Here is a 26,873-nt window from a genome sequence, read left to right as displayed (position 1 = left end):
TTTTTTTTTTTTTTTTTTTTTTTTTTTTTTTTTTTTTTTTTTTTTTTTTTTTTTTTTTTTGTTGTTAAAATCTTAGTATAATATCTATTCACATCGCCATTTTATCAATATCTCCATCAACATTTCCATAAAATCGAAACTTTGTCGATTTTATGAGATTTTGAAATTTCTATCAGCATTTTAAACCTGGGTTGGAGTAAGATGTGTAACACAATGAATATAAGCAGTTTCTTTACCTTGTTCCTGTCAGGACTCCGTGAAAAGTAGAAGCCAGTACCGACTGGGAGAAGCCAGAGAAAATATTTCTGTAGTGTGGCAGGACCAGCTCTCCTAACATTACAGTACCACAAAATAATTATCAAATAAAAGAATGGAACATATTTTGTAATCATTGCCTATGGTATTTCAATTTAGTCTTTCTTATTCATCACATAACCTCTTTATTGTTTCAAAGTAGCCCTTTGCCATAACTTGATGTGGCAACTACTTGTTCTGATAGTTGTTGACAGGCTAAAGGCTATATAGTCAAAACTTTTTAAAATTCAAGGACTTAAATATAGTTTTCTTTCATTATAAACTATATTTATAGGGATAAAAATAACCATACAATGTTCACACTAGCAGAATTTACTCTGAAATAAGTACAAATAGATATCCATAAATAGTTATATTGAGAGGATCTTTTTATCCTATGCACGCAGTTAAAAAATCAGCCTGCCTATGTTTCTCATCTTTTAAGATCGACAAAAAGTCCAGTTTATGATAGAGAACTGACCTATGCCCATTAAGTTGCTGTGAAGGCATGAAACCAAAACTGAAGATCTTCCCACAACCACCTCCTCGCTCCGCTCCAAGATCTTAGTTGGTAAATCGACGTTTTCAGAGAAGTTTTTGTCTGGACAACCCGTGGAATTAATGTGACAAGAAATGATTTCAAACCATATCCCAGATGGAAATCTTTTCCGCTTCACCAACCAAAGGTAAATTTTGGCATAGGGTGTAGCATGAATAGCGGAAATTATAACTTCAATTAGCAATTTGATGAAGCTGATAGATGAATTCAGAATGGTAAAGAAGACATAGAAGACGGAAGTCGTGGGTAAAAGAAGTAATAGTGGTGTAAAAATTAGCGATCCAACAACATGTTGCTTCACAATGTAGTCATAACTATCTATTCTCTTCCGAAGAGGATTCTGTTTTTGACCCCTGCAAAGAGATTCAGATACATTAAGAACAACAACAAGAAAATTCAACAAGTCTGAAACTGATATTCAATAATGTATTAGTTAAGGAAGAAAAAAGAATAAGATGTACTTAGAGATTGGATCGCACATACTTATTCCCATCAGTGATTAAGGCATTATCTTCCTTACACCCCATTCTAAGTCACACCTCACTATATTCTCACTCAGATGTCTGGGCATTGAAGAAAGGACGCTTTTTAGAGGTGAAGGTTTTTCAAGTCGCTTACTAATATTACACTCTTTTGAAACTTCAAACTCTCCACCAACTTCTCCTTTTCTCCTTTTCAAATGCAATCCGCTTCTCCCAATTCAAAAAATATGTATTTATGGGAAAAGTTTGAAACTCTGTCAGAATCGATAAGAAAGCATCTTTTGAAAATTTTAATTCAAGGCTCTTTTGAGAGTTCATCAGTTTCTCCTTTTCTCCAATCAAATGCCTTCGGCTTCTCCCAATACTTACAAAAAAAAAGTATATATTTATGGGAAAAGTTTGAATCTGTGTCAAGCATCCCTGTAATTGATAAGAAATCATCTACGAAAATTTAATTCAAGGCTCCACTAAAAACACCTGCAAAAAGCATGGGGATGAGCCGAATGGCTTCGAATTCCTAGTTTCAAACGCACTGCCATAACTTTCAAAAACCAGCAAACAATTGAAAGCCTGCATGCAAATATCTAAAGAATCTCCATTCAGATAGTTTCAAGCGTCAAAAGAGCTTTCTGATATTATTGTGGTAGGCTACACCACCCCAGCCATCACCCTTCTCCAGAAGAACACAGAAGAGACAACTATCAAGACTATCAAACCAAGGCATAGAAGTTTTTTAAGCTACTCTAAACATATATGTAAGAGTATACTGATTTTAGGCCATACTACGTATCATCCCATCATGCTTGTAATGTAATAAACTTGTGTCAGTTTAAATTATAACTAGCTACAATTTCATGATAAACAGAACGGCTATGCCCAATTAGAATGGGTCTCAAAAAGGAGTTACCTAAAAAGGCGCCATAAAGCTGCTAATGCTTGAATCTGTGATGAATATATGAGGGAGAAAAACCAATGAAGAGTTGACACATGGCAACTTGCAACTGAGATCAGATCTGAGGTAAATGCAGCAGGCAATGTCCCTCCGAAAAGAATCCCCAATATAGCAAGCGCTTTAACAACATAAATAAATATAAAACTAAAAAAGAACCAAACCGTAGACCAAATTTGGATTGCATTGAGAGATACAATGCCAAGAACTCCAGTCAATTCTATGTTTAACTTGAAACCTGCAGGGACTCCCATCAACCACACACAACCCGTACGCAATATGTTATTTGTGACATCCCTAGCAAGGTTAACAATCAATGAACAAGTAGAATCTGCATAACATAACAATGCCACACCAACCACATTTCCCAGGAAAATATCAGCAGCTATGCTTGACCACATTGAATGCCTCTGTAAAGCAACTTTCTCCTCATATTCAACATTTGATAGGAACCTTCCGAAACAAGTAGAAGATGAAAAGAAAAAACAGTTCATTGTTTATGAAAATGAAAACCCCACAACAAAGAAAATTAATAGAGCCAGGAAAGACATCCAAATAGAATTTCTTACCCCACGCCGCACTCTTGAAGTATAATTGGCCAATACAAAATTTGACAACACCGAATATGGGCATTATTGTATGAGGTCATGAAAATTTTTGAGACTACATCAGACGTCCATAATTGTAGTCCAAGACTATGAAGTTTATAAGAAAGCTGAAAAGTCATGTAGAAGAGAGTAGAAAGTGAAGCAATAGACACAGCCAGAAGACTCCACATGAATGAATAACACCTGCAAAGAGAAAGTGCTGAACATCAAACGATTCAAGTAAATATTGATAGAATTTGGTTTCTTGTTCAAAATAAATAAATAAATAAAAAGGTAAATATTTATAGAGTTCAGTTTCCAGAATCAAAGCCAAAAGAGAAATACCTGTCAACGATGGAAAACTGAAGAGAGCTTTTAGCATGCAAGTGACTTTCAAGTGGTCTTTTAGCAGCTGCCGCACAATTGATAGCCAAAATGACTGTATCCTGTACATGGTAAATAGGCATATAAGAAACTACTATTCTGCTAGCCTGAAAACGGGAATCCTTAAATTTTCCATTACCAAGTCAAAACTTGATCCCTTTTGCTGAAGTTCATCAACCCATTTTGGTTTCTTGAAAGATGAATTTTCTTGCTCGTATGAATTGGAAGGTTGCAAAGAGAAATAATGGTGGTTATATACAGGAGGATCATAGAATACGACCTACATAATTTCAAACCAGACAGTTAACCAAGATTTAACAGTTAAAAGATTTGGTACAGATCAAAAGAAACCTTGATTAATCATGACTTACATACGTGGACATCACAATTAGACACTTTCTGCCCATTCCAACAAAGGTAGTCCAATTTAGGAATCCAAAATAGTTCTGAGTTTCCATGCTTCTTATCAGAATCAAATATCAAGAACACCAAATTACTGCTCCTACTATAGACTCGCCTACATTGCTCTGACAACCCACCTAAATAATGGCATTGAGCGGTGGATCTACTACAGCTGCCTGTGACATTACCGTCTCTATTCATCCAGCATTCATGGTGACAACAAGAACCTTCTTCTCCATTCAATACATCAATTCTGTCGCTTGAAGAAATTCCATTACAACCTTTTGGAGCAGACTGACCAAGTAGAGAAAACACTGACTTATCACGCAAAATTGCAGGCATGGTCCTGTTTGTATTACAGATGACTTCCTGGAAGACGATAATAATATATTCATTTGACTTTTCTTTGGGAATAAAATAAAGGTTAAAAATGTATTCCCATAATAAGAAATGAAATGACAAAAAATATTAGTGAGCGGTCCAAATAATAATGAACCATGCTTGTAAGTCTCAGAAGAGATTAGCTCCTATAGTAATTGCATGACTATGACCTAGTTGATTCCTTCAAAAAGAAAAGCAATGAATTCTTGTGAAATATGGCCTGAACACCCCACGTGCTCGATTACAATTTTTCTTTATTACGTCCAGCTACTTAGTATGTTCATCATTAACTTATGTCATAACTATGCATCCAAGTTGATTGGAGATAAAGAAATAATCAATATGGAGGGAGAGGCGAAGAAGGAAGGAAGGAAGGAAGGAGAGCAATTTCCCCCATAGTTTGTCTTAGATTATAAAGGTAGAATGTAAAATTTTGCCCTCCTAATGAACGTGTTGGGCTCCACCCTTGTCTACATGTAAGCAACTAAAAGATGAATATTGGTCAAATAACCGCCAATTCTCCATCCTTATTTCTATAGTTCAATTGTTCCTTTCCATATCTCAACTGCCTCACATGAGCATTATTAATAATTCGCTCACATACATCATCATGAATAAATTTAGATACTTCAATTCCACTCTACAAAATCATGATGAATTGATAAGATTTCTCATTACATGAACTGCACAAATGGCACAAAGCTTATATCAACAGTGTAGAAGAAGAACGTTATACCTCGAGGTCGCCTTGGAGTTGAGACAGTGAATCATCACTACAAGTGAATGCCACTACAACGTCAAGGGAATCCGAAGAAGGTACAAACCAACCAAACAACAGACAAAAAGACGACAGTTCACATGGTGAATGCTGCTTGGGCCACCATAGTCTAAACTTCCCCTTCATTTTCACCTCACAATTATTATATCCTCTGTACCATCACGTATTCCCACACTACAACAATCTGCACATCAAAATTAGTAGTGCCCGTATAAGTTACAAAATTAAATAGCTACCCTTATAATGTATGAAGTAAATTCAAATCAGTAGGATTGACCTAATGATCGTTAATTGTAGCACATGATAGAAAGTATAATGAGTAAAAGGAACTTTGGACGGTGGCCACCTATGAAGCTACTAAAATCTTAAGAGTTTTGCAACAACTAAATGCTAGTTGTGGAGTTAAGTGCTTGTCCCGCAAGATTAGTGGAGATTAAGTTCAGGTGCATATTGAGAAAAATGTAGTAAAGAGATTTCATCCACGATATTGCAATCACCATTTCCATCCAGAACAAATCTTCCTAGAAAAAAAAAAACGCTTCACGCAATAATATAAAAAAGAAACACAACGATGCAATCGAACTCTATCCATGGTTTCAGGCAGCATATCAAGGACACATAATTCAAGCAATGATGATTGCAAAAACTGGTTCGGAGAAACAAAACATGAGCTGTAAGCTAAAATGCCAGGTCCTCGTAATTCGATTTCAGAATTGTTTGAAATCGATGAAACTATTTCGAAATCAAGCAATACCTGCACGCGGTGAGAGGGAGGAACCACCATATCTACAATTGATATCCCCGACGCTTGCAACCAGCTGTGAAGGTCTGCGTGAAGAGAGGGCTTAACGAGCAAGGCCACCGGCTGCCGCCGCTGACCGAAAAGATAAAAACGGAAGGCCGGCTGCGGCCAAGAGACGGTCAGATTTGGCGGGGACGCCGATGGATCTGAGAGTACAAGGAGGAGAACTGCGAGAGAAGATGAAGATGCCGATAGGAAATGGGATAGAGCAAAAGTGCTTTTTCATTTTTTCATGTATTTTTTAAAACCGTAAAATATTTTCAAATTTTTAAAAAATTGAAGGGGTATTTTTGAAATTTTAAAAAATTACGAATATTTTTATTAATTTAACCTAAAAATATATTAATATCATCCCTTTCTCTACCAGCAATATAAAATAAATGTTACCCTAATAATATTCAAATTACTATAATAACCACAAATTTCAGGTAAATAATAATAATAATAATAATAAATATTTATTTATTATTTATTTTATGATGAAAATAAATTTAGAGAATTACAATAATTGTAAACTAAAATATAACACACGTGGGTCCAATAAATTTACTATTCTTTTTCCAATAAAAATATAATAGAAAAATCCTATATGCCTGCTTGGAAGTTGCGGGGACATTGTTGGATAACAACCATGCACCTTCCGTCAGTGTATAATTAATTTTTTTGCAACTTTTAGAATAATTATTATTCACTATATTTATATTAAAAAAAATCAATACAAATTCTTTCCGACCACCAAAAAAATCAACTGACCAAAGACCGATTCAATATTTAATAAGAGTGTTTAAGTACAAGCTGTATAGCTCTCGAGACATTTGTACATTTAAGAGAATAAATTATATAAATATTGTGGCGCTCGAGTAAAGGTAGGGTAAATAAATGAAGTGAAATCAAGAGTCGAACCAAGATTAAAAAGATAGTTAAAAATAAAAAATAAAGAGATAATAAATGAAAGTTACTAGAGGGAGAGTGAATGGTACCGTTAAAAAACGATGCAATTCCACCATAAATAAGTAACTGTAAATCTCCACGTTTTTTCTTTTCCACCCACACAATATAATTTTTAAAAAAGGGCAAAATAGTAAATTTGAAACAAATATAAGCCATGACATTCAGGTACGGTCATTACCAGACAAATTTCGAACGTGGCATGTTCCGATTCCTCGCTGATAACAATCCGTCAAAGTCAAGGAACAACACCGACGACGCGCTTTAATCAAATTCACGCGCCAGATTTAAATAGAAAGATAAATAAATAAATAAATGAAAGATTCTTTTTCTCCACCTATAAAAAAGCCCTCTCGGCTTCTCTTTCGGTAACCTTAAGGCTTCGTTGAAATCCGTCGGTCTCTACGGATAAGACTTCGAAATTTCTCACTGTTTTTCCCAAATTCCAACTCGGTCAATCCAGAATTCCCCTTTCTCTCGTTGATCTGGTAAATATTTCGTATCCTTTTCTGTTTTTCTTTTTCCGTTTTGATCTGCAGAATGCCTGGGAGAACGAAACGAGAGGGAAATTTTGGTTTGATCTGCGCTCTTAGGTTTTGCTTTAGATCCGGTTGCGTTTCTTTGATTTCTTGATCTGCGATCTGTGTGATTTCGATTTATCTGTTTTTGTGCGTTGATTTCTTTGCGATCTGATGTAATCGTAGCGAACGAGGATTTCTTTTTTGCATGTTTTGTGATATTTTGATTTGATTGATCTAGATAACTGGATCAGATTTGTTCATGACTTGGCCAGGTCAATTTTAGCGAATTCGAAGAACAAAGAACGAAAACGTTCTCCCTAGCTTTACACATTTGCCTGGTTTGTTGGATTTTAAATGTTTGGCTGATTTTGTTTGTGGTTCTGAAGGTCCGTAAACAGCAATCGTAGAATTTCATTACAAAACAATGTCTCTAGCATCCGAAGAAAGATCAAAGCTAAACCCGAACGCTCCGCTTTTCATCCCGGCCGCCTACCAGGTGGAGGATTTCTCCCCGCAATGGTGGCAACTGGTCACAACCTCGACATGGTACCATGACTACTGGCTGAGCCAACACCAAGAAGAGAGCGACTTCTCCTTGGATGGCGAGGACGATTATGACATTGCTGAATTCCTGCCACAGGCGTTAGATCTTGAAGGCAACGAAGACCTCCGCACCATGGAAGCTGAATTCGAGGAGTTTATTCAAGCTTCTCTCAATGAAGGGACCCAAGAACTTCCTTAAGGTGACCCAAGAACTTCCTTGATGATCAGCTTGCTTGGATTTTCAGGTTTAACATGTTGATATAAGCACAAGAACAAATCTGCAGTTTTTTCTTTTTCTTTTTAAAATCTTCTGTTCAAAGTGACTTGTGTATAAAGCAAAGTTGCTGCAACGCCCACTTGTTCTTCATTGTGCATCTTACTTTATGCGTCCCCCAAAAACAGTGTAAAAATAAAGGAAATAGCTTTTAAATGAGACCGATGAGTCTTCGTTGTCTACTTTTCTATATTATTATATTTAAGGAAGAAAAAAGGACACATTGAGACTAATGGGTCAAGCAAAATTTGTTCCTTTAGAGAAAATATGAATGAAGTTGAGGAGTCCCTTTCAATTTTGGAGTTGTTCAAGGGCTATTTGTAGAGATAAATTTTAAAAATGGAAACTAGAAGGGCCCCACTATAAATTTGTTAAATCACTTCGAGAGGTATACATTGAACCTTGACATTTTGAACTCGGGTGTACATTGAACCCGACATTCCAAACCCACCCAACATGAATTATAGGAGTTGGGATGGGTGGGTTAATTTTCTGAACTCGAACCCAATTTTGCGTTGACTCAATGTTTTGTGAATTCGTTGCTTTAAATCTTGTATTTACTTGCCTATGACAATCATTCTTAACTCCAAATCATATAGTTTTGTGACAATTTTTAATTGAAGTTTAAATTGTTTTAATATTAGAAGTCAACCATTATTTTAATAGAAGTCAAGTCAACCAATCGAGAAAGGATGGATAAACAACTTTAAGAGTTTAAATATATGATTATAACTTTATACATCACTTTCAAACAAAATATATAAAATGTTTTGGTTACGATAATTTAAGAGTTTAATTGATATGACTCTGACCCATACCACGCATGCAGTTATTTGTTTGGAATTTTTAATAAAAATACCTAAAAAATAAGACCGAAAAAAAATTAAAATGTATTTGAAATAAAAGAACCATTGACTTCCATTTTCTTCTTCTTATTAATCTTTCAAATTTTACATAATAAATAAACATAAATCATGTTTTCAAAGTTTGAAGAGTAATTTAATTTTAAATAATAATAATTAAAAAAAAATTGGAAATTGAGGACTGAAAATTTAAAAATAAGAGAAATTAAATGTTAAAAAGAAAAAAAATACACCAAATCTAATAACACGAGATTCCCTCCCACCCAAACATTCTGTATGACGTGGCAAAAGGACTCCATGCAATAGCACCCTTGACTTCCACGTTGCACCAATCAAATCTCTCCACTCTATAAATAATCAAATTAGTCGAATCCTCATCAAACCGACATCCATTCTCCTCCTTCGCTCTTCATGGCGCAATCTCTTCAACCTCCTCCATCCCCGCCGCCGTGGGAGGTGCTGCTTCTCGTCGCCGAACGCCTCGACCCCAGAACACTCGCCACCGCCTCCTGCGTCTGCAAATCCTGGTCCATTTCCATGGCCTCCAACAATCTCTGGGAGCCAATTTTTAGTGCCAAATTCCCTTCTCTCACTAACCTCGCCGCCTCCTCCGCCACCACGTCACCTCCCGTGTCCTTCCGCCGCCTCTTTGGCCTCGGCCACACCGCTGCAGCTCGTCGCCGCCCCGCTCCCTCAAAACCCATCCTCTCCCTCTCCGACCTCGTCTTCGTCATCAGCGTCTCCGGCACCGACAAAGCTAACGGTTGTATTGTCAGTGGCGGAACCAAGAAGGAAGAAAAGGGTAATAATTTCTCTGAACTTAAACTTTGAATTATTAAGTATGAGAAATAGAGGTCGGGATGAAAGTCTAATTTTCATTGATGTTCGTTTAAATGGAATGGAATCTAAAGCTAAATTTATGTTTTAAATCAAATTTGACCGTTTATAAAACCAAATGGAGTATCGAAATCAACCCTTATGAAATTTTGTAGATGTGCCCGAACCCATGTTCACCGTCGTGAAGCACGGCGGCGAGCTAGCGGTGGACCGAAACAGGCTGTTCAAATTCGACATAAATGTCAGCAACGGCGACGAGGTGGTGGTGATCGGAGCTGGAGAGGAGGTGGAGGTGGTGTGGAACGTGGTGCTGGAAGGATGGAGGGCGGTGTTCACAATGATTGAATGTGGAGGAAGAGTGGGAATGGCGCCGAGAGCGGACGGGTGGTTCTCGGAGGAGCTGCCGGCGGCGGGGTGCTGCCCGAAGGAGGTGAGCGGCGGCATAGTGGCGGATCTGAAACTGGGGGTGTGTAAAAATGGGGAGGGTGGAAAGAATGATAAGGTTAGGATTGAAAGCGTGAGTGTGGGAATGATGAGTGTACTGAGTTGGAGATATGTGAGTTTGGACGATGGGTTGATGTATTTGCAGCATTTTTTGTTCAATCCTTAGAAGAATTAGTTAAATGTGGGAGGGTGATTTTGCTAACTTGGGTTGGGTTAGATTCATACCCTAGTAGAGGGTCTACCCGAGTCGGCATTGTATGATATTTTTTTTTGCAACACTTGTGTCAACACAGGGAATAAATCAACCGTGAGAAATTTGGGCGTCGCGGACGAGGTTTGTGTATGTTCGAGTCTCGAGTTATATTTGCCAGAGATGTTTTAGAAAACGTAAGCGAGAATAAAGAAAATAACGTCCTATTTTTGTAAGAAATGAAAGAAATATCATGGTTTAATATAACATATAATTCAGGTACGAATAATTGACGATTAGTTGCGTTTTCAGATATTTAGGTACGAAGAATTGACGATTAGTTGCATTTTCAGATATTTTAGTTACAGTGGAGGTAGATATGATTTCTGTGAAGTGACCATGAAATGGTAAGTCGTCACACATATGATCTGATACAGACAATACATTATAGAAGTCGTCACACATATGATCAAGACATCTGAATACAAATATGATCCAGACATGTGATACAGATAATACATTATAGAGACAGACAAAGACAAGTATGATTAGGACATTTAACATGTGATACAAACAATACATAGCACGACAGACAATACATTATAGACAAATATGATCAGGACATCTGACATGTGATACAGACAAGTTGGATGGACGGTAATTTGAGAGAGAATCAATCTATTATTTCTACTTGCAATTTAATTATATATATATAATATATATTAATTTTATTTAACTCCCTGATTTTATTTTTCATCAATTATGGAAAAAGTTATTTTATATATCAAATATTTTATTTTTATTAAAAATAAATAATCAAAACAAAAAATAGTTGAATTGGATTAAGTTTGCGCGGTAAAAGTCTCCCACGAAATTTACCACGTATGGAGGTTAACTTGATACTAATAATTTGCCGCCGCTCATTTATTTTATTTACGAACGTATCCTTCTTCCCGCCCAAATGAAATAAATTACTCCTCTCCAACACTTCCACAGGAGCTAAGCGACAACCCGCAACAATGGCGCGAACGCAGAGACCCGCACGCCGCTCTCGAACCCCAATCGGTAAGCTTCTACGCCTTCTTCATCCTCTGTGGATACTCGGAATGATTTCGTGGCTTATTCTTTCGTTTCTCGTTTTGCCGCTGTGGAAAAATCTGATTCAGTTTGGATCTACTTAACTATGATTATCGTTTTCGGATTAGGATTATGATAATTCAGATGAAGTTATTGTTTCTCATGCTGGTTTTTTAGTTTGTGATTTTATTTTTTTGTTCGTTGATTTGTGCTAGTGGGGAAAGAGGGGCATGTTGTTGATGCTAGTCCCCCAGAATGCGATGAAACAGGTAATAAGAATTAATGCTTGAACTGTATGGATTCCGACTTTATAGACGTGATTTATTTGTTTCTAATTTTGGCTTTGCTTAGGGATGGGAGAGAAATGTCACTCTCAGGGGGAGTATTCGTTTGTGCTCGTTAATCCGAATGATTTTGATAGTGATAGCAAATCTCATCTTCAGGTACATATCTGTGCCTATCTTTTGGTGTTGCTGTTCTTCATTGGCTGCTGTTTTGTTACAACTACTAATTAAAGTAAAGATTATACCGCAGTACTTTGCTGAAGTTCTGTTAACTCAAGCGTTGTGGTATTTTTTGTTTAATTAGAGTTCAGGCTGTTCAGCATGTCAAATAAAGAAGTGTAATTTTTAACGTTTGATAAAATCTGAGTTTAAATCTTTAAAAGAGTAGTTTTACTTTATGAGGTGAACGAAATAAAACATAACCAAATTATAGGGATTCTATTGGAAACCCCCCACTTTGCTTCGTCCTAAAATTTCAACGAAAGCTTGGAGCACTAGACATAATTCTCTTCTGGCTTGCTGCAATTATAGATTCATTATTTACCATTTGACAACGTTGCTTTCCTCTTCATGTTTAGTTAAGAAACAGAAATTGAATCCCCAAAAGAATACTGTAGATGTAGGGAAGAAAAGACATTCCAATTGGCCTTGATCAAAAGAAAGTCCAATTAGCCTTGATCAAAATAAGTCCTAGTTAAGTGTGTAGTTAGGCAGCTTTCAGATTGTACTTTTGAAACTTTCAATATTTCTATCCTTATATTTTCACTTTTTTACCAAGAGTTGCAACTTATTCAAAGAATTATATTGTTAGCAGATTTACATTTCATCTCCAAAGCTAATTAATATTATTTGGTTTGGTACTTCTGATTTATATCCTGGTACACAGTTAATTAGTCTTTTGTTGGTCACTTCTAAACTTGTTAATGTTGGTTTTTTAGGCAGTATTATTATTATACAAAAGGGAACTGCCCGCAATGGTCTATGCTGCAAATACTGGAAAGCAATCAACTTTTATGGAGAAATGTGTATCTAATGGGTACAGAATTTTTTCCTTACTCTTTCCTAGTTTTGATTGCATGATTATGACTTGTAATCAATGATGATTTATATGTATTTTGCATCCATTAAAGCTAATCTTCGCAATCTAAAATTATTTTGATGATGCTTAGATGCAGTGCTGTACTATTTAAGTTTTTGACAATCACCTCTCCTTCCTGCAGGAAATATTGTACATTGCTGTTGAAATCCACATCTGAGACTGATTCAGGAACGGTAAGCTTGAACACATTTACTGTTGTTACTCCAAGTTTTGTCAGGATGATTATCATCGTCATATCAATTATATCAATATTCAATAGTCAATTTCCAAAAATCCTGCGTGGGCGCGTTTTTTATGGATCCATTTTTTAAAACTGTGTCTTGACCTTGTGTATGTAAAGAATTCATACATTTTTTTTTTGCTTGCTGTGCATCGATTCTTATGTCCTTGGCCCTTGTTTTTTCTTGTTATTAATACACCATTGAAGTTCAGAATGTACTAGTCACCATTTATATTCAAATTTGTATCTTCTTGTTGTACATCTCATTGGTAGACATGTTTTCTTTCTTGAGCCAATGGAGTTTGAAAAGGTAAATCTTTGATGCTTTCTGCATACATGGTTGAGTTTTAAAATCTCATGTGCTGACATGACATATCTGAATGAATTGTTTCTAGTTAAAGAATAATGGATTTTATATGTTATTTATTATTTATTTTTTTAAGGATTTCTAATTCCAGTATATTTCTTTTTGTACAGATCATAGCTGCAATTACCTACCAAATAGTTCCTGCTGACACGCAATATGCTGAGATTCCTCTTGCTGCTGTCAGTTCAGCTTACCAACACAAGGTCTCTTTCGCTCCCTCTACCTCCCCTCACCTCAGGGGTGGAGGGTTCTAACTTTATTTAGTTTTGAATATCATTAATGGAAAGTAATTCCTTTTGCTATTGGATCCTTTGGAGATTCGGAACTTACATTTTTTGTACTAGCCTCTTTCAGGGTTTTTGTCGCATACTATACATGGAACTTAGAAAAAGACTTCAAAGTGTTGGGATCCGCACAATATTCTGTTGGGGAGACAAGGAATCTGAAGGTTTTTGGTCCAAACAGGTAATAGTGATCGAACACATCTGCTATAAACATGGTGTGGATTTGTTCTGTTGATAAAATTTTGCATCACACAATTTTTACATATCTTCTGAAAAAGCATATTAGTTTATATGGGATATGGAAAATGCCTAATATTTGAAGTGAATGCAGGGTTTTTTGTCCATAGCAGAAGTGGACACCAAGGGAAAAGCTCGTAGAATACCTGTTAGAGCTGACATTCGTAGAGCTTTATGCTTTCCGGGTGGTTCTACCCTCATGGTTTCACACATTTACCAGGGAAGTTCAACGTGTTCGGCAGACAGGCCAAAGTCATGTACTCTATTAAAGCCTGATGTCCCTACATCGTATGAATTTGCCAAACGAACTAGTGTCGCCAGTCAAGGTTGCAAGGTTTCAAATGCAATTGACCAGCAGACCATTGAGAATTTGACTTTCCAACCTGAAGAGTTTGCATCTTTGGTGCACCTTGGAGGAGAAAACAAGATTCATGGTATGCATAACTTAGGTTTTGTTCTGTAGGATAGTACATGAAAGTTACTTTTCATATATTAAAGTGCCTCATAATGGTTGATTTAAACAATTTTGTTCATGAATGAGTCTTGACATGACATAATAAGTTGTAAGCCTGAAGATGCCAATGTAAATAATAAAAGGCTTAGAGAAAATAGGCTCAAGTCTTTGTGGTCATCAACTTAGATTTAATATATTACGAGTGTCTTTGACAACCAAATGTAATAGGGTTTGCAAGATTAGTTGAAATGTATGTATGCAGGTTTGCTTGGAAGTTCAGTGTTTTTTTTAAAAAAAAAGAATAATGAAGGTGCTAGAGAATGGCGAGAAGTGCCTCTTTAATTCAGCTATTATTTAAACCTATTGGAGGTCTACATATAAAAGTGTCTATCTTGGGGAAACGACATTAAGCAGATTGGGCTGAATCTATCTCAATCAATTAAGATTTGTCTGATTTTTTGTCCACTACCTGATTGTCTTCTTCGTTTTAAAGCTTTTTTCCCCTTTCTTTCTTTCTTTCTTTCTTCCTTCCTTCCTTTGGTAGTCACGGTGGCTAAAACCTGGTTTGTTGCTAACAGATTCTCAGAACCAGGACGTAGTGCCTGATTGCAATGGTCCAGTTTCTTTTGCAGAAGTAGAGAACAGCAAGACAGCTAGTATTGCAGAATTGACGAAGAATATTGGTAATTTAGATGAGATACAATGTTCCTGTTCTACCCAGAGAGCAAAGAGAGGTTGGGAAGCATCACTTTCTTCACTGAAGTCGAAGAAAGTAAAAGGAGTCCATCTGCAACATTCCCATCCAGACTCTAACAGAAGTTTTGTTCCTGAAAGTAATGGATCTGATACCTGCTCTCAAGCATGCTCATTAGCCAATTCAAAGCATGAGATTTTGGCTAGTCTTCCTCCTAAAAATCTTTCAACCAGTAAATATACACAAAATTTCTGTGAAGAATTTGGAAGCGTTAAAGTTGCATCAGAGGACCTCGTTTGCAAAGGACTTCACACGCGAGGAAAATCATTTAGAATAATGTTGATGAATATTGCTGATGAAGCTAAGAAAACTCAGCTCGTGAAGGTATGATACCATTTTATAAACTTTCTTGAACGTTCATCATTCATGTTCCTTTTCTGAAACTTTTCAATTGATGTTTTGAAGTTTTATATCCTCAGTATTCTCTATATTGTCTCAAGTATTTATTTTCTACCACGTGTTTCCCCTCATGAACTTCTGCTAAGAGGTCCCATACCTAGTCATTGAATCTATCCATTTAGTCCTTAAGAGGCATATTTGGCTTCTACTAGTTTACATACCCAGTCATTTTGCTTGATTAGACAGCTGGTGCAAGTGTTTTAACTTTTTAGTTATGGCATCCTATGCAAGCAAATGACCTGTGGAAGTTGAATTTTATTTTTTTAGAACATCAATTAATATCCCCACCTAGACTGGACAAATGAAGCTTGAGACTAACCATAATGTTAACGTATTGCAACATATTTTGATATCATTGTCTGAATTATGAATATTTGTCCTCGGGACACATGTTCACCTGTATGTTTTATTATGTTTCTGTATCTATTTTATATGGCATTAGCTGTATATATTTTTTAAATACTGATCTAGAACTTTTTTTTATTCCAAATTTTTACTTTGCTAATGTTCAGTTGTTTTCTGATTCAGGTGATTGAGGAACTTGGTGGCTCTCTTACATCTGATGGGAGTACAAGCACCCATGTCATAACAGGAAAAGTCCGGAAAACTCTCAATTTCTGCACTGCTCTCTGTTCGGGGTTAGTCTTGCAACCTTAGACAAACATACTTCTTTAGTAGTTTCATGATCGTAAATTTTGACCTTCGAATACCAATTAACATCTCATTTGTGTCAAAGTTAGCAATTCCATGCACATGTGACCTTTGCTGTTATTCTTCCATTGCCCTATACTCTGCTTTGGCTGCAAATTCTTGTGAACCTTCAAAATTTATCAGGGAATAGTTTCTTATTCTAATCCCTATTTATTTGTAAAGCGTCAAAATTAATTCTTATGTTGGACTGTATTATGCTTTTTCTTTCCCTTTTACGGTCTGTTTGGTGTTTTAAATTCTCCACTTGTTGCATCTACGTGTGAATTTTTTCCTATGGTGATGGCTAGTGGTATCTCATTTTACTGAAATGGTAGGCACGAGAAATGTCAAACACTTCTAGTTTTGAAAGTTGATAGTGAATGATGTGTTTTTCATGGACATAAACAATGGAAATAGTATTGAAATTTGGAAGCTAAAAGAACTACAAGATATTTCAAGTTATTTCAAGCTATTTAGTCCTTTCCTTTATTGAATACTCTCACTCTCACTCTCACTCAAGCCTAAGCCAACTAAACCAATGCCTGCTCTCATTCTTTCCTATCCACTCTATTTATAGCACATCATCATAAGACTTTCCTAGCTAATTACTTATATACTTAATATTCTAATAATATTCTTAATTTGATCGTAATAGCATTTCTTGGTTTCTAAAGATTTTGTGCTTTTGTACTAATTTTACTTCTTCAAGCTAGTGTTCTAACTTTGTTTCTTAGTTCCATGACTTTCGAGCATATGTATTATCATGTGTCTTCAAGCGTGTCATTGTGCTCTTGCTCATGAATATTACTGTTGTAACTAAAATTAAAAGTTCATTGCAATTGCGCAGAGCCTGGATTGTCTCCCCTAGTTGGTTAAAAGAAAGCTATCGGGAAGGCAGATTTGTAGGTGAGTTAGAATAACCTACTAGTATTCGAGCGTCATATATTTTCTACCTCTTACCTCTTACGTGTTTCATATTACATAATTTTTTTAATCTAGTAACTCTTTGATCTACAGACGAGTTTCCATACGTACTAAATGATGACGACTACACATCCAAATATAGAGCCAGCCTAAAAACTGCAGTTCTCAGAGCAAAAGCTCGTCCTGGAGCTTTATTTGAAGGGTATGATGTTTGCATATCATCTCACGCTCAACCACCACCGAAGACTCTTTCCGTGATAGTCAAGTCAGCCGGTGGAAATGTAAGTTCTCTGTTTTTGTACAATTTTTACCTCGTAAACAAAGTTCAATGTAGCATGTTTGATTCACTGTATTACGAATTCAACAACTATAATATAGTTAGCCTCCTGTGTAAATGTAGTGCTCATTTGAAGTTCTCAAAACCTGCCGACATCTATGCTTATTTTGATTCTAGGAATTGAGCATGTTATATAAAAATTATACGTTATGAGGAGGCATACTAGGATCATATATTCATCTTTGTTTCTTTATTTACCTAGTTTGTTGAAATTCTTGATCTTCTCTCTCGATCGAAATCTGGAGTTCCTTTTTGTGTATCAGTGTACAAATATATCCGTGTTTTAGATGATGCAGGATAGTTTTCTAGTGGCAAGGATTCATTGTGTGGCTTGTCTTTGTTCTTGATATGTTTAAATTTCATTTTGCCTATGTTTAAAATATATATTCGAATTCATAGATATCATTTTGGTCTGGTCTTTTCATATAATATTTTGTCATTTAATATTGTCTATCCAACACTCATCTCCTACACTTGTGATTTGGATATATGTTATGTTAATACATAAATATACATGCTTGAAGTCACTATCAATTTACTGAAGTTCTGACTAAAATAAACATTTTATTTTAATAACTATGTTGGACTAAATGGAACATTGTTAGAGACCAAAATAGAATATCCTTTAGAGCTCATGGACCAGAATGGAACGATTTGAAGTTTAGGGGTCAAAATAAGATTGAAATCTTTTTATGTAGGATTCGGTTGACCTCACATCTTTTTCTTATTTGGTGAATCTTTTGTGCTTGAAAATTCAGGTTATTAATGGGCTGGGTAAAGTTAGTAGAGTATCGGAAACGATATTTGTAGCGTGCGAGGAAGACGTGGAGGAAGCGTTAATGGCTATAAAAGAAGGCATATGGACATTCAACAGTGAGTGGCTGATGAGCTGTGTGATGAGACAAGAACTAGATATGGAGGCCCCCCAGTTTGCCGAGTCCCTATAAGCATGAAGGTTGGCTTTCAGTTTTGGTCTCCAACCCATTTCGCCCTTGTAAATTACTCTTTCTCACTCACTCTGATTTGGTAGTTAGACAATTCTTTTGTTGTTCCATCTTTTTATATATATATATAGGTTCATTAGTATGTAAAGAATAATTTTATGGAAAGAAGATTGCTGATGTTTCGTGGGATCTCTTCAGCTTACGGCACATGTAAGCTTCTTATTCTTATATTTGGTTCTAAAGTTTGAATTTGGTATCATTTTAGTCTTTATTGTCTTTTTTTTTTTTTAAATTTTTTTTAAAGTCAATTAGCTAAGGAAAAGTTGACTTGACATTTTTAGTAAACAGAAATATTTCTTTTTATAATAAATAAATATTTTTACCTTTTGCATATATATTCCTATACATTCCTTTTTACTCCCGGACTTCTTCCTAGCATATTCGTTTTTAACTTTCCGTTCTTCAATTCTAAAATTTAAGTTTTAAGCATAAAGTCCAATATACCGCACATAAAAGAGAGCAAGAGTAAGTGCAATAATATCAATTTTAATTCAGTTCAAATTTCTATCAGTTTTATAATTACATATTTATGCTGTTTAAAATTTCTATATATTATAGCAGGATCAATTCTTTTTTTCATTTTTGAGTTAAAAATATATAATTTAATTATGTTATCGAAGTAATTACATTTATTTATTATTATTCTTGGCTTTTACGCAACACTCCACCTCCATCATTAAGACAATTGGTAATGAAGATTCAAACTTCGAAAACAAACCCATTCTAAATGGGTCGACCATACAAATTTGGACACACGCCACATGGCGAACACCCAGTGGGTAAGCTTGATCACTTGTCGCCATTTGATTGGTCCAATGACACAGAATCAATAGACAAAAATGAGAAACGAGAAAACCCAGAAGAACAAGAACTTAGATTTGCATTTTGCAGTCGAAGACAAAGCACAGAGACTCACAACCATTCGCCATGACTGCTCGCAAGAGAGCTTCTGCAAACCCATCAGTAAATGAACCTTCTCCGAAAGAAATTGACAAAACCCATCAAGCCAAATCCGTAACAACTGATGATCCGCCCATTGCGCCACCAAAAGCAGGTTTCATCTTCAAGCTCGCGCTGTTCTTCTCTGTTCCATATCTCTACCTTATCTTCTATCGCTACAAGATCGACCAAGAGATTAGAAGATCGATTCTCATCAATGCCGGACTCAGTCTCGCTGGCTTCTTTGTCACTCTGCGGATGATTCCTGTGGCTTCCAGATACGTTATTAGGCGTAATTTGTTTGGCTATGATATCAACAAACGGGGTACCCCTCAAGGCGCTGTCAAAGTGTAAGTGATTTCAAAACTATCATTGATTTAGCCATTTTCTGTACATGATTTTGTTTTTGTTTGCTAGATATGTTATTCAGACTGATTAACTCTCTGGGTGGGTTCTCGTTTTGATTTTTGATCAATGCTGTGAATCTGGCGTGTATTTTTAGTTTAAATTAGGTTACGGGGATTCTTATGGGTCAAGTAGACTAAATTGAGCTTAAGATCAAGAAAACAAGCCATTTGATGGACAATCTAATTATTATTGCTCTAAAACGTCGGTATGGTTATTAGCTTCATCAGATCTTTGAATTGGTTCATTGTCTCTTGTGAATGTAGTTTTATTTGGTTACTAATTTTGGGTCCTCAATGGTGCATCTTGTGCACAGGAGCATGGGAGGATATTGATCATTTGTTCTATAGCTATCAGTTTGTACAATTGATTTGGGGTCAGTTTTCGGACTCCTATCGGGTTTCTTTTGTTCGTAATCGAGATTGTAGTGCCGTGATGGAGGAGTTTGTGGTGTTCCCTCCTTTTAAGGATAAAGAGAAATCTCTTTGGCAGGCTTGGTCTTTTGTAGGTGTGTTTGGCTTGAAAGAAATAGTAGGATCTTCAAAGGGGTCGATCAGTCTCGGGACGTTCTTTGGGAACGTATTAATTAGGGGTTATTCGTTTGGTTCGGAGGCCGTTTTTTAGGTTTGGGATCTTCTTGTGCAGTTTGTCCTTTCGTATGTCCTTGTGTATCCTTTCATATTTCTCAACCGAAGCTCAGTTTCTTATAAATAAAATAAAATAAATAAACGAGGATAGAACAAAAAAAGCTGATTTTCTTTTGTGCTTTTGGATATTTACTTCTATAAAGAATACGTTATCAACACATGATGTGTTTTGAACTGAACATACCATTCGGTGCACTTTCTGATACTTGAACATGTTTTGCAGGCCTGAGTCGTTGGGAATTGTTGTCGGGATTTCCTTCTTGGTCGTGGCAATCGTGTTTCAGTACTTCAACTTCAAATCAGATTCAAATGTGAGCAACCTAGCTTATAAAAAATTTCACCATTTGAAGTTGGATTAGCCTATTAAAAAAATGCTCATCGTGTCATTGTTGCTGGGACGCTAACTTTTTCTGTTTCGTGGCCGTGGATTATATATGTTTTTCAAAGATTAAATTGTTAATAACGTGACAAATGCAGTGGCTTGTTGAGTACAATGCAGCTTTGGCATCTATTTGCTTTATGACATTGCTTGGATTTGTAGATGACGTTCTTGATGTCCCCTGGAGAGTGTGAGTATTTTCTACTCAGTTTCTCTCTTAAGTTTTCTTTTCATTTCTAAGAATGATCCTCTAGCATGATGCTGCTGTTGTTGTTCTAAATGAAATGGCTTCTTTTATTTGTTGTAAAGAGCAGGAAACTGCTATTGCCATCCTTTGCTGCTCTTCCTTTGTTGATGGCTTATGCTGGACACACGACTATTATAATCCCAAAGCCTTTGATTCCATACCTTGGAATGGATGTTTTAGATCTTGGTAAGATTATTTATGCATTAGTAGAGGTGGGATCCGTGAGCTCATGAATATGACATCGTATTTAGCAATGACATCGTACATACTGTTAATGGCTTGGAGAGCTCATGAATATGGCATCGTATAGTAGAGGTTCTTAGAGGTCTCGACCTATGTGTACCCAAAGAATGGATTAGCCCTAAGGAGTTGTTTTGAACGTCTTGGAAATGAGAGAAGAAATTTATACCGCGTAGACTGCGAGATCTCATATCAGTTGGGGAGGAGAACAAAACCTTCTTTATAAGGGTGTGGAAACCTCTTCCTAGCAGACGCATTTTAAAAACCTTGAGGGGAAACTCGAAAGGTAAAGCTTAAAGAGGACAATATCTACTAGCGATGGGCTTGGGCTGTTACAAATGGTATTAGCGCCAGACACGAGGTGATGTGGGAGCGAGGAGGCTAGAAGGGGGGTGGATTGGGGGTCCCACATCGATTAGAGAAGGGAATGAGTGCCAACGAAGACGTTGGGTCTTGAAGGGGGGTGGATTGTGAGATCCCACATCGATTAGGGAGGGGAACGAAACATTCTTTATCAGGGTGTGGATTGTGAGATCCCACATCGATTAGGGAGGGGAACGAAACATTCTTTATCAGGGTGTGGATTGTGAGATCCCACATCGATTAGGGAGGGGAACGAAACATTCTTTATCAGGGTGTGGAAGCCTCTCCCTAGCAGACGCGTTTTAAAAACCTTGAGGGAAAGCCCGAAAAGGAAAGCCCAAAGAGAACAATATTTGCTAGCGGTGGGCTTAGGCGGTTACATAGACGCCCCTAAGAACCTAGTAGACTACCATGACATCCAAAAATGAAAAAGGTAGCTATCAAGCCATTAACAGTATGTACGATATCATAAAAAAAATACGATGTCAATAGATAATTTATGCTAGAGATGGACTCCATGAGCTCATGAAGATGCTCATGAATATTATTTATGCATTTTCTCACAATTATTTATTAATTTCTACTAATTTGTGATTCACAGGATGGATATATAAACTTTATATGGGACTGTTGGCAGTGTTCTGTACAAACTCCATTAACATTCATGCTGGTTTAAATGGCTTGGAAGTTGGGCAAACGGTTGTCATTGCATTTGCTGTAAGTATTGAACAAGCTGCAGTGACGTGATCCAATTTTCTTTTCTTCAGCATGACATGTCTTACCAATTTTCCAGATCTTGATTCACAACATCATGCAAATTGGAGCATCGACGGATCTCGAGTACAAGCAGGCGCACACGTTTTCTATTTATCTTGTTCAACCCCTATTAGCCACATCGTTGGGCTTGCTTGCTTACAATTGGTAATAGATATATCATGCTGTACAAAATTTGTGGTTGTACCAGTTTTTGCTTTCTGATGGCTTGCTTGATTTAGGTACCCTTCATCGGTCTTTGTTGGAGATACCTACACATACTTTGCTGGGATGACTATGGCTGTGGTTGGGATTTTAGGCCATTTTAGGTGTGTACTTTATTCTAAGTTTTAATCTTTTCACATTTTAGGTGTGTACTTTGTAGTGTTACTCGAGAGGAAGTGATCACTTTGGCCTGTTACGTATTGTCGTTAGCCTCATGGTTTTAAAACGCGTCTACTAGGGTGAGGTTTTCACAACCGATGTGGGATCTCACAATTCACCCTAGGGCGAGGTTTTAAAACGCGTCTACGCGTCTACTAGGGTGAGGTTTTCCTCTCTCCAACCGATGTGGGATCTCACAATTCACCCTCTTGGGGCCTAGCGTCCTCGCTGCTGCACCACCCGGTGTCTGGCTCTAATATCATTTATAACAGCCCAAGCCTACCTCTAGTAGAGATTGTCTGTTTTGGCCCGTTACGTATCATTGTTAGCCTCATGGACGCGTCTACTAGGAAGAGGTTTCCACATCCTTATAAGGAATGTTTCGTCCCTCTCTTCAACCAATGTGGGATCTCACAATCCACCCCCTTGGGACCTAGCGTCCTCGCTGACACACTGTCCGGTGTCTAGCTCTGATACCCTTTGTAATAGCCCAAGCTCACAACTAGTAGATATTGTCCGCTTTGGCCCATTATGTATCGCCGTATCGCCGTCAGCCTCACGGTTTTAAAACGTGTCTACTAGGGAGAGGTTTCCACACTCTTATAAGGAATGTTTCGTTCCCTTCTCCAATCGACGTGGGATCTCACAGATGTGCTGCAACCCTCTCTAGAACTATGCCAATTTTCATTTATCTCTTCAAATTCTATCGTTTCTTTCTATCCAATCAGCCAAAGAAGATGGTTTTGGTATGACTCTACCAATGTGTCTGGCTCTGATATCATTTGTAACAGTCAAGCCTAAACAACTGAAATGTTGTGTACCTATTTCATGCTTCAATCATATCCACGTGAAAAACCTCCTCAATCGAACAACATTTGTTCGACGATACTGTTTCAAGGATTTGGCAGTTATGCAAAGAAATCCTGTCATGCCATACGTTCAAGTATTGGCGTTAATCGGGCTCGATTTGCATTAGTTCTTATCGTTTTTTAAGAAACCGAGCTTTTATGGAGAAAAATGAAACAAAGTACTAAACAAACGGATCCTATTTAAGAGGATCAAACTCATGGTTACGGTTTTCATTGCTGCAGTGAAACTCTTCTGATCTTCTTTTTCCCTCAAGTCCTTAACTTCCTTCTCTCACTCCCCCAGGTTTGATCCTCTCTATCTGTCTGTGTCTGTGTAAGACTTATCTGTATAAGTTCATCGTTAACGTGCGATATGTTTGTGTTTGCAGTTATTCGGATTTATTGCATGTCCACGTCATCGGTTACCTCGGTATTCGTTATCCTATCTCGCTGTTCTTCTAAAAAAAGACATCCTCCTTCATAATTTAGTGTTCTTATTATCTTCTTGCCCTCAGGTTTGATCCTCAAACTGGACTACTGACTGGAACAAATGATGGAACACTTGTCAACTTTTTCTTGCGAATATTTGGGAGAAAAACAGAGAAAACACTCTGCACCTACCTTCTTGTTTTCCAGGTGAAGATTAAACCATATTTAGCAAACAGAGTCTAGTCAAACGCTTCGTTATGTTTTGTTCTGTCTAATCTTCTAACGATCGTGTCGTCGAGCAGGGCGTTTTCTGCTGCTTCTGTTTCTTGCTGAGGTATTTGCTTGCTGGATGGTACAAGTGATGCAGCAGCAATACAATCTTGGGTTTGAAGCTTGTTAGAATCATGGGCGGTTCCGGTTTACTCAGCTAGAACCGAGTCGAAGTGCTGATGCACAATGGAAGAGTTTCGACGATTTTTCGAGTAGTTTGAGATGTATTCAGGAAAAGGTTTTAGTGATGAACCATTTTGTTTTTCTGATAGGCAGACCAGAAAATGAAATGCTGTTCTGCAAATGGTTTATGACTAACACGTACTGTATTTTGACTTGAGAGAAAGGGGAAAAATGGCTTGGTTTAGCTTAGAATTTTGTTTATCTTTGGTTGCATCACATCAACATTGGAAGCTCCATGCTGAGTTGGTTGAACGGGTGCCCGAGCAACTCCGACAACTTGAATAGAGTTCACAACCTAACTTAGCCTAACCCTCTATTTTTAAGTTGGGTTGGGTCGTTGTTTTTTTAATTTTTTTTTAAAATCTATTTATCTATCATGCATGTTATCGATAACTTAAATCTCATGAAGCTCAAATATCGAACATTTACGAACATTTACAAGTTACAACGCATTATTGGTATTAGTTACTAATGTCAAATATTCTTAATTTTTATAATAATCTTAATAGGAGGGTAAAGTAGGGTTGAGTTTTAACCTTATTTTTTGGTTGTTCGGGTTCATTTGACGACCCAACCCAAACCAAAAAAATATAACCCAATCCAAACTTTATGGTTTGGGTTGGATAGTTCGAGCGGGTTAAGTTCTCGAGTCCTTGAACAGCAATAATTTACGTTCACCGAGTATGGTTCCACGAAGATATAGACACAACATGAGAGCTCATTTAAAATAAAAAATTAGTGAGAAAATGTCCGCAATATAGTTGGAAGAAACTATGAACGATGAAAATGAGAGCTAAATTAAGAATTTAATGTGAAAATTAAGGAGTTTGAATCCACGCGCCTTCCCACTCTAATGCAACCTACTCGCCATTTCATACAAATTCTCCAAGTTGCTTCTCTAAACCCTCGTCAAACCCTCTCTTCTTCATCATGAACATCTCTTCCCTTGCTTTCGAGCCCACTTTTTTCCCCGCCACTAAATCCGCATCGCCGACATGCCGGAGACTCGTCTCTAGACGCCATCCAGCGCTCTTTGTATGCTGCTCTGCTAACCCCGCGGCGGCGGTTAGTTCGTCTGTGAGTGTGCCGGAGTCGGCAAAGAAGGACGGACTGAAGCGAATTGGGGAACTCAGTCAAGTTTCTGGAGTGCTGGGCTGCCAGTGGGGTGATGAAGGTAAAGGTAAACTCGTTGACATCCTGGCTCCGCACTTTGAAATTGTCGCTCGCTGTCAGGTACTCTCTAGATTTGATTGCTTTTATTTATTTTTTTTGTTTTCTTTTCTTTGGAGGGTTTTGGGGCTTAGATTTTTATCTTTTTTCTTTTGCTTCTGCTTTTGCATTTGGATTTATTGATTGACTTGTTAGTTTCTATTGCCTGTCAGCCTTGTTTTCTCCTGTTTCAAATTTCAGCCTCTCTGTTTCTTTAGTTTGACCTTTTCGTCTCCATTTCTTAGCTTTCTCTTTGTTTTTAAAGCATATAAGCATCATCTTTAATCTTGTGTTGCTCTATTTGTAATGGTGACAGCAAAAGAGGGCTTTTGGTGATAGATTGTCCAGCGTCCATTGTCGTGTTTTTATGTGATACCCTGATGTGAATGCTACTTTAGGTTTCTGAAAGATCAAACTGATTTGTAGGGTGGGGCTAATGCTGGGCACACAATATATAATGCAGAAGGAAAGAAGTTTGCTCTTCATCTCATCCCTTCTGGGATCCTTAATGAAAATACTACATGTGTTATTGGAAATGGAGTCGTGGTGCACGTGCCTGGTTTCTTTGAAGAAATTGATCGTTTAGAAGCAAGTGGAGTCTCGTGCAAGGGGAGGATCTTGGTTTCTGATCGGGCCCATCTGTTGTTTGATTTCCATCAGGAGGTGGATGGGCTAAGAGAAGCTGAGCTAGCTAAATCTTTCATTGGAACAACCAGGAGAGGAATTGGACCTTGTTACTCTAGTAAAGTGATTAGGAATGGCGTTAGAGTGGGAGATTTGAGGCACTTGGACACCCTTCCTCAAACTATGGACCTTCTACTCTCGGACGCTGCTTCGAGATTCAAAGATTTTAACTATACCCCTGAAGTTTTGAAGGAAGAAGTTGAGAAGTATAAAAGATATGCTGAGAGATTGGAACCATTTATCACTGACACCGTGCATTTCATTAATGAAGCCATCTCTTCGAATAAGAAGATTTTGGTTGAAGGCGGTCAAGCAACTATGCTTGACATTGACTTTGGGACATATCCTTTTGTAACATCCTCTAGTCCTTCAGCAGGTGGAATTTGCACTGGTCTTGGGATTGCTCCAAAAGTTGTGGGTGATCTTATTGGAGTGGTGAGTTTTTCTACTAAACTTTTCACGACATTTTTGTATATGCCTAGTGTTTTTTTTTTTTTTTTTTTTTCTGCTTTAATGATATTCAAG

General features: G+C 37.1%; 6 protein-coding genes across 10 annotated transcripts in view; 5 read left to right on the top strand and 1 right to left on the bottom strand.

Moving 5' to 3' along the window:
* LOC111432480 (N-acetylglucosaminyl-phosphatidylinositol biosynthetic protein gpi1) overlaps positions 1–5,827 on the bottom strand; it is a 6,770-nt gene extending 943 nt beyond the window's left edge. Inside the window, exons 1-9 of one of the 3 annotated variants that reach the window (XM_023069382.1) lie at positions 5,571–5,827; positions 4,775–5,000; positions 3,631–4,026; positions 3,395–3,535; positions 3,217–3,317; positions 2,854–3,075; positions 2,243–2,737; positions 776–1,206; positions 237–330 (exon numbers count right to left, since the gene is read on the bottom strand). In XM_023069382.1, coding sequence (XP_022925150.1) covers positions 237–330; positions 776–1,206; positions 2,243–2,737; positions 2,854–3,075; positions 3,217–3,317; positions 3,395–3,535; positions 3,631–4,026; positions 4,775–4,942 — 2,048 coding nt within the window. In that variant the 5' untranslated portion in view covers positions 4,943–5,000; positions 5,571–5,827. Of the gene's footprint in view, positions 1–236; positions 331–364; positions 518–775; positions 1,207–2,242; positions 2,738–2,853; positions 3,076–3,216; positions 3,318–3,394; positions 3,536–3,630; positions 4,027–4,774; positions 5,001–5,570 lie in introns of those variants that run through there. The other 2 variants (XM_023069383.1, XM_023069384.1) reach the window with 2 other exon arrangements.
* A 1,646-nt stretch (positions 5,828–7,473) lies between these two features.
* On the top strand, positions 7,474–8,086 carry LOC111432493 (protein EARLY RESPONSIVE TO DEHYDRATION 15-like). Its single transcript, XM_023069405.1, has one exon. It carries the CDS (start codon positions 7,512–7,514, stop codon positions 7,827–7,829), a length of 318 nt encoding a protein of 105 aa, XP_022925173.1. The 5' UTR covers positions 7,474–7,511; the 3' UTR covers positions 7,830–8,086.
* Positions 8,087–9,067: 981 nt separating this feature from the next.
* LOC111432489 (probable F-box protein At5g04010) lies at positions 9,068–10,361 on the top strand. The gene is made up of 2 exons (XM_023069400.1): positions 9,068–9,569; positions 9,760–10,361. Exons 1-2 carry the CDS (start codon positions 9,179–9,181, stop codon positions 10,212–10,214), a joined length of 846 nt encoding a protein of 281 aa, XP_022925168.1. The 5' UTR covers positions 9,068–9,178; the 3' UTR covers positions 10,215–10,361.
* An 833-nt stretch (positions 10,362–11,194) lies between these two features.
* On the top strand, positions 11,195–18,579 carry LOC111432350 (microcephalin). 3 transcript variants are annotated; one of them, XM_023069194.1, is made up of 13 exons: positions 11,195–11,303; positions 11,531–11,584; positions 11,667–11,758; positions 12,538–12,635; positions 12,820–12,871; positions 13,396–13,488; positions 13,640–13,750; positions 13,901–14,240; positions 14,893–15,338; positions 15,942–16,051; positions 16,951–17,009; positions 17,121–17,308; positions 18,123–18,579. In XM_023069194.1, the coding sequence occupies exons 1-13, from the start codon at positions 11,258–11,260 to the stop codon at positions 18,309–18,311; spliced, it is 1,878 nt and encodes a 625-aa protein (XP_022924962.1). In that variant the 5' UTR covers positions 11,195–11,257; the 3' UTR covers positions 18,312–18,579. The 3 variants fall into 3 exon arrangements, with proteins under 3 accessions (XP_022924962.1, XP_022924961.1, XP_022924960.1); XM_023069193.1 differs by having other exon boundaries at positions 14,881–15,338; XM_023069192.1 differs by having other exon boundaries at positions 14,839–15,338.
* Positions 18,580–19,217: 638 nt separating this feature from the next.
* Positions 19,218–24,656, top strand: LOC111432454 (UDP-N-acetylglucosamine--dolichyl-phosphate N-acetylglucosaminephosphotransferase-like). The gene is made up of 11 exons (XM_023069347.1): positions 19,218–19,657; positions 20,583–20,670; positions 20,837–20,928; positions 21,053–21,171; positions 22,190–22,305; positions 22,382–22,509; positions 22,584–22,670; positions 23,817–23,877; positions 23,963–24,003; positions 24,089–24,209; positions 24,305–24,656. The coding sequence occupies exons 1-11, from the start codon at positions 19,296–19,298 to the stop codon at positions 24,362–24,364; spliced, it is 1,275 nt and encodes a 424-aa protein (XP_022925115.1). The 5' UTR covers positions 19,218–19,295; the 3' UTR covers positions 24,365–24,656.
* A 670-nt stretch (positions 24,657–25,326) lies between these two features.
* Positions 25,327–26,873, top strand: part of LOC111432453 (adenylosuccinate synthetase, chloroplastic-like) — a 4,192-nt gene continuing 2,645 nt past the window's right edge. Inside the window, exons 1-2 of the mRNA XM_023069346.1 lie at positions 25,327–25,688; positions 26,091–26,783. Of these exons, the coding sequence (XP_022925114.1) occupies positions 25,386–25,688; positions 26,091–26,783 (996 nt within the window). The 5' untranslated portion in view covers positions 25,327–25,385. The remainder of the gene's footprint in view (positions 25,689–26,090; positions 26,784–26,873) is intronic.

The sequence above is a fragment of the Cucurbita moschata genome, unplaced genomic scaffold (genome assembly GCF_002738365.1).
Source record: "Cucurbita moschata cultivar Rifu unplaced genomic scaffold, Cmos_1.0 Cmo_Scf00038, whole genome shotgun sequence".
In the NCBI taxonomy this organism is placed as follows: Eukaryota; Viridiplantae; Streptophyta; class Magnoliopsida; order Cucurbitales; family Cucurbitaceae; genus Cucurbita; species Cucurbita moschata.
This window is presented reverse-complemented; position numbering and strand designations above follow the sequence as displayed.